Here is a 6,000-nt window from a genome sequence, read left to right on the forward strand (position 1 = left end):
ATATCCCTGCTTTGCAGTGATGAGATGGATTCCTGTGACAGCCGTGCGCCTATACATGGCCTGAAGGATTCATGTTCAATTCCAAGGACCCTCTTCTATGTTATCTGGCCCTAGCTCAGGGCCTCTCAGCCCCCAGGCTAGAACACACAGGCAGAACTGACAAGGCTGAGGCGAGCAGCGGGCGGATCAGGGGCAAGATGGCCTGGGTGGCACTCTCTGCCTGGTGTCCGCCTCTGCTTCGCTCTGGTCCTCCCCATGCTTCCTTCTGCTTTCTCCCTGGCAGTGGCTTCAGTCCCTGGAGTGAAGGAGTTTTTCAGCCTCAGTGTTCCAGGTCTTGCAAAAATTGCCAGGGTCCGGCGTCCAATCTTCTGTGGCACAAAGCCAGGGGGTCATGTGGAGTCAACAGGGCAGCCATAATCACCCATGCTCGCTATGGGTGGAAGGAGGAGGGCGAGGAGGTAGGGGAGGAGGAGGCTGAAGGAGGACAGGAGGTGAGGCGGGAAGTGAAATGTGAGCTTTGCTACCTCAGCTTTGCCTTCTCACCTCAGCTGTGACCTCAAGAAGCCCCAGGTACCCACAAACAGTCCCTCCCCTGCACTAGCAGCCCCCAAGTGCTCCCAGGACAGTGTAAACGGTCTCCCCAGCGGGCTTCTCACACTGGCTGTGTCCTCTCTGAGAGTCCTTGCTGTGGCCTCTTAGGCTACTCCCCTGGAACTAGGACCCAGAGTCTCAGATTAGTAGACATCGTGGTCCAGTATTTTGCAAAGTGTGTTCCATGAACACTTACTTTCACTTGACCTTCCTAAAAAAGAGTTTTCCTGGTCTCGTGAGTTTGAGAAAGTTCCCAGTAGGAGGCCTCCTCTTGGAGAACCCTAAAGCCCAGCTGCTCCCTGAAGTTTCTGCCCGAGGAAAGGAATGAGTTCCCCTCAGAGCCCTCCCTCGCTATCCTCTCCTGCCTCCCTTCTCATCCTCCCTCCCTTTCTTCCTTCTTTTATGTAAAACCAGGGGGCTCACAGCTGTGGTGTTCAGGGGGAATCTATCTTGGGAAATGTGGGTCCCCTGGACCCTTTCTTCTGGTTAATGGACAGGGAGATGAGAGTGGTCATGGGGTGGGGGCTGACCGCACATGACAGGAAAACAGGCTTGAGAGCGGGACTTTCACGCAGCCTCTGTGGAAATCTAGAAGTAGGAGGACTGGTGCTGGACTGGCTGGAAGGCTCCTCACTGGAGACAGGGAGGGCCGGAGAGGCAGGGCTGGGGGTGGGGGACAGGAACCAGTGACCTGCATGGTTGGTGTCTCCTGTTGCCTCACCTGGAGCACCAGCGGAAGCACCCTGGGAGGAGCTGGTGCCGGGGTTTTCTGTTCAGTGAAACTCCATGTGGACTCCAGTAGCTGCCCTTGGGCCTCCCCACAGGCGGCCAAAGGACCGCACCTGTGTGTGTGGGGGGGAGGTCCAGACCCCCTCTCATTTCCAAGGACAGGTGCTGGAGAATGGCATTGCCGCGGCTGATCCCCTTGTTCCCAGGCTGTCTTGCCCTCTTGAAGAACACGTATGTCCACTCTGGTCACGGCTATGGCCTGGGCCCTGCCCATGAGCTGTGATGACCCTGATGCCTGCTCTCTGGCCTGAGCCCCTAACCTGGGTGTGCGGTTAGGATTTGGCAGAGGTTTGGTCAGGAGCCCGCTGCCAGTGGCACAGTAGAGGCACCATAATGCCACAGTCCTGAAGCTTCACTAGTTGCCCCCTGCCCGTGTGCACCTCCTCTTCGGCCTCACATCTCATGCTTCTCATAGTCTTTATTCCCGGTTGCCATCTCCAACATTTTTGTGACTCTTTCCTGCACAAGTTTAACCCTCCCCTCTTCACACAAACCAGCTTCCCAAGCCACATAGCAATGTCTAGCCTCGCCAGAGAGTTTGCAGTGAAGCGCCTCTAGGGACTTGGGTGTTTCATCCTCAACCATATTCTTTTTTTTTAAAAAAGATTTATTTATTTATGCATACAAGAACTGGGGTGCAGGCCAGAGGTGTGTGTGTAAGAGGTTTCACCAGAGACAGAGTGGGGAACAGAACAAGAGGCCTTAGTGAAATCCACTGCTGAGGGGAGCAGCAGAGAGACAGGAGAGGTCTGCTGTGTCCTGTGGGTCAGCTCCTTGGCAGGGGATCAAACTCGTTCTGCAATGGTTGCAGGTAATGTCATAGTGCTGCACTTTAACCCTTTGCACCACCAGAGAGACCCCTCCCACCATATTCTTGGCAATTCACCCATCCTCTTATTGATGGGTGATCCTGAACTCCCAGGGTGGAGGTGGGACTGAGACGGTTCCTCTCATTCTGTGCAGAGCACCTCCTATGGGTGGTGCTGGGTACTGCACCTAGAGTTGCAATTTGGGTAAGACCTCTTGTCCTGTCTCCCCAAGAAGCCCAGAGGTGGGGAGGGAAATTTAGCTCCAACATGAAAGGTGAGAGGAAGGAGATGTTGATTACTAAAAGCGTGGTCCGTGCTCAGGGTGAAGGTCAAGGAGAATTTCCTCTAGGAAGTTGGCATTTGAAGGGGACCAGATCAGGTGGCTTAACTCCGGGAACAGCACGGGAATGGCTGGCCAGGGTGATGTGCTTTTTTCTTTCGAACCTCCCAGCTCCACGTCTGACAGATTTCACCTAACCAGCCTTGCTAAATCTCCAGCCCCATGAAACCCGTTTCTGTTATAATCTCTCTCTCTTATCTCTTCCTTGCCTTCCTTTCCCATTCTCCTCCCCAAAGGATGGGAAATCTTCAAAGAAAAAGATGTGTCACTGTAAGTATACAGCCCAAGAAATGGGCCAGATAAATTATTCAAACACATAAAAAGACAGCGAGTCGTGGGCGGGAAGCCTGCAGAGGCCGAATAGCCACCCCAGGTGGACAGTGGGCGGGTGGTCCCCGGGGAGCCCCCCTCAGATCCCTGCACAACCTAACGATGCACTCCTAAGCCCCCCTCTCTGGACTTTCACCCCAGGGCCAGGGTGTGTGTGTTCCAATGGCAGCAAAGTCCTAGGCGCCTGCTGGGCTGGGCTGGGCAGGCTGAAGGTGGTCGGGGCCTTTGTGTCTGGACATTTGGGATTTACTTCCCCCTAGACTCAAACTGGTAACTGCAGAGTTTTAGTTCTTGCTTTTATCTCTTTTTGAACTGTGAAAAGAAATTCCCAAGGGGAAGAGGGGATACTTTTTTCTCATGAAAGAAGAAAGCCATGACCAGTTTAAGGAAGTAACCAACTTGAGGAGAACTGTGAGAAAGAAGCTCTGGGTTTTGTTTTGATTCAGATGCACCCTGGCACTGGGGGTGGGGGTGACAGGGACAAACAGCACTCACCACATTTCAGTGTCCCTGGAGGGGCCTGCAGGGGGGGTCCCACTGATTCAGATGCTTGACACCCCCACCTCCCTGCTGACAGCCTCACCCTCCACTATGGCTTCACTTTGTTACTTTTCTACAGCGGGGGGACGGGGCTGTCTTTCTTTGCTGTTAGTGGTATTTGGGACCAGATCATTCTTTGTTTTCCAGGGCAGTGTTTTACATTGTAGGTGTTTAGCTGTTTAGCGGTGACCTGCTAGATGCTTCCAGAAAATGCCAAATGTTCACTGGGGGGCAGCTGGGGGTGGGCGCAAAACTGTCTCTATTGAGAACCATCATTACTGCTGCCTTCTAACTCATGAAGCTGCTTACACGATGCACGCATTCCATACGTGTGCTTCTCCCAGCTCCCAGGGGCTCGTGTGAGAACAGGACTTGTAGGTATTTATGTACTTTGTTCACCGATGTCTCTCAAGTGCCTGCAGTGGCGTCTACCACATAGCTGGTGCTTGATCAGTAACTGCCTCCTCATGAGGGACCCTCTGTCTAATGGTGGCATCTCAGGGCTGAGCTGTGATGGGACGGTCTGATGCAGTGAAAACAAGATGGGCAAGGAATCCCCTTGGCTTGGTGTTGATTCCTGACCAAGTCTCTAATAACTGTGAGACTGTGGCCAAGTGACTTTACCTGTCTGGGCCAGTAGTTTCCCTCCATGGAACAAGAGGGTGGTTGCGAGTGCTACGCATGACTTGGGACAAGATTGGCATATCACAGGTGCTAGAACTGCAATATAAAAAGGACAATAATAATACTGGGGAGAGGGCCCAGCTCTCTTCAGTGAAAACACACTGCTCTCAGCATGGATGTACCTGCTTGTAGGATTACCCTTTATTCCCACCAAAAACAGTGTGTAAGAAAGGGAGTGTTAGTGCATAATTGAGGGGGTAGCCAGGGATGCCCAAACTGTCTTGTTCTGAAGGGGTGCAGCCATCTGTGTGTGCAAAGGTGAGGCGGACTTGTAGTGTGGAAAAGCTTTAGTAGAATCAGCGTGTGGAGAGAGGGCAGGGAAGAAAGGATATTTTCTCCCATACATCACAAGTTACCTGTCCCCTTGTGGACAAGCACTCAACCAAGCAGGCTGGCACAAACAGGGCACTGAGGCCCGAAAGCTTATTGCAAGTCTAAGGCACCTCCCTGACAGGGAACCACTGCAAAGGGGTTCAGAAACAGGTCCCAGAAGTTGAGGCAAAAGGGACCCCGCCTCAGGATAAGAGAGCAGGGTAAGCCTCCCCACAGTCACCGGCAGTCTTTCATGCCTCCCCATGACCTGTCTCCTGTCCCGGGGTGCAGGAGGACCCTCTTTCAGAACACAGACCGTGCACCACATAGCCTCACCTGGCCGCACTTCTTCCTGCCCAACCGGCTCCCAGCAGTAGCCCTAGGAGGCTGCTCGGAAGTGGGGGCCGAGCCGTGGCGCCTCCCCAGGAGAAGTGTGGATGGTGGCAGTAAGACTGTGTTGGGCAAAGGGCTGGCAGCCGTGGAGCAGGCCGTGCAGTTGCCCACGTCTCTGAGGCAGGTAGTGTCCCCAGAACTGTGATGGCCAGTGCAGGAGCCACTAGCACGAGACTCTCCCTTGCAGGGAGTGGGGACAGGTGGATTGCGCTGATGTGTTCTAACTACACAATGGCTCTCAACCTGTCGTACAAAGCAAAGCAGTAAGGTATCCAGTTATATGTCGGAAACATTTTTATACGAACTTGTTTGACTACAACATTAAAATGAATAGTATGCTTCTTTTAAAAAAAAATGTGACTGCTAGGAAATTTAGAGTGGTGTATGTTGCTCGCATTATCTATTAGCCAGAGTCGCTCCATTTTACAGATCTTAAAATCGAGGCTCGCACTGGCATTTCAGCCCAAGGGGTGACGCTGTCTCCTCACTCCTAGCCCAGGGTTTTCTCTTCTTACCTATGTGAGCCCTGGTCTAGGATGGACTTCACAGCCCCGTGGTGTTCCGGGTGGAGCCGCTGATCTCTGAGAACACGAAGGTAGGATGGGCCGTCCCGTCCCGTGGATGCCCGCTCCCTCAGCAGAGACCTCCCCAGACAAAACAAACAAGCCCTTAGATCTCGCAAACTGCAGCAGGGAGCGGAAATCAAGGAAGATCAAAGACCCAGCGGTTACCCCCTTCCGGGCTGCACAGTTGGCAGCCTCAAACTGGCAGGCACCCGGGGTGCCCAGGGCTGGGGGTCCCAGCGGCAGGCGGACAACTGGCGGCCTTGGGACACTTGTCGCCACCAGGGGTGGGCCAAGTTCACCACTGGCCGCAGGCACACTGGGGGCTTCTTTTCCCAACCAAGAACTAGAAGGGTGATGGTGGTGGTGGCGGGTGGCGCGGGGGTCAGCGAACACTGTGCCAGGGCAGGTTGCAGAGGCCGGGAAAGCGCGGCGCATCGGCGCGGAGCTCACGCTGGGAGCCGCAGCTCGCGGCCCCTCTCCCGACCTCAGTTTCTTCACCTGTACAGTGGAGCGGCGAGTGCCGCCCAGCGCGCTGCAGCGCGCAACAGCGGAGGGAAGTCAGGGTGCGGGTGGAGAGCGGCTGCTCCCGAGCGGGCAGGACCCAAGAGGCTGTCTGTCCCGGAACGCCCACTGGCCAGCTGCCCCC

At 54.5% G+C, this 6,000-nt stretch overlaps 1 protein-coding gene across 1 annotated transcript in view; it reads left to right on the plus strand.

The window, feature by feature from the left end:
- NKD1 (naked cuticle homolog 1 (Drosophila)) overlaps positions 1-6,000 on the plus strand; it is a 111,037-nt gene that overhangs the window by 32,874 nt on the left and 72,163 nt on the right. The window contains exons 3-5 of the mRNA XM_012733163.1: positions 4,687-4,912; positions 5,324-5,383; positions 5,761-5,917. Of these exons, the coding sequence (XP_012588617.1) occupies positions 4,687-4,912; positions 5,324-5,383; positions 5,761-5,917 (443 nt within the window). The remainder of the gene's footprint in view (positions 1-4,686; positions 4,913-5,323; positions 5,384-5,760; positions 5,918-6,000) is intronic.

The sequence above is a fragment of the Condylura cristata genome, unplaced genomic scaffold (assembly GCF_000260355.1).
Source record: "Condylura cristata isolate star-nosed mole 26May11 unplaced genomic scaffold, ConCri1.0 scaffold00039, whole genome shotgun sequence".
Lineage (NCBI taxonomy): Eukaryota > Metazoa > Chordata > Mammalia > Eulipotyphla > Talpidae > Condylura > Condylura cristata.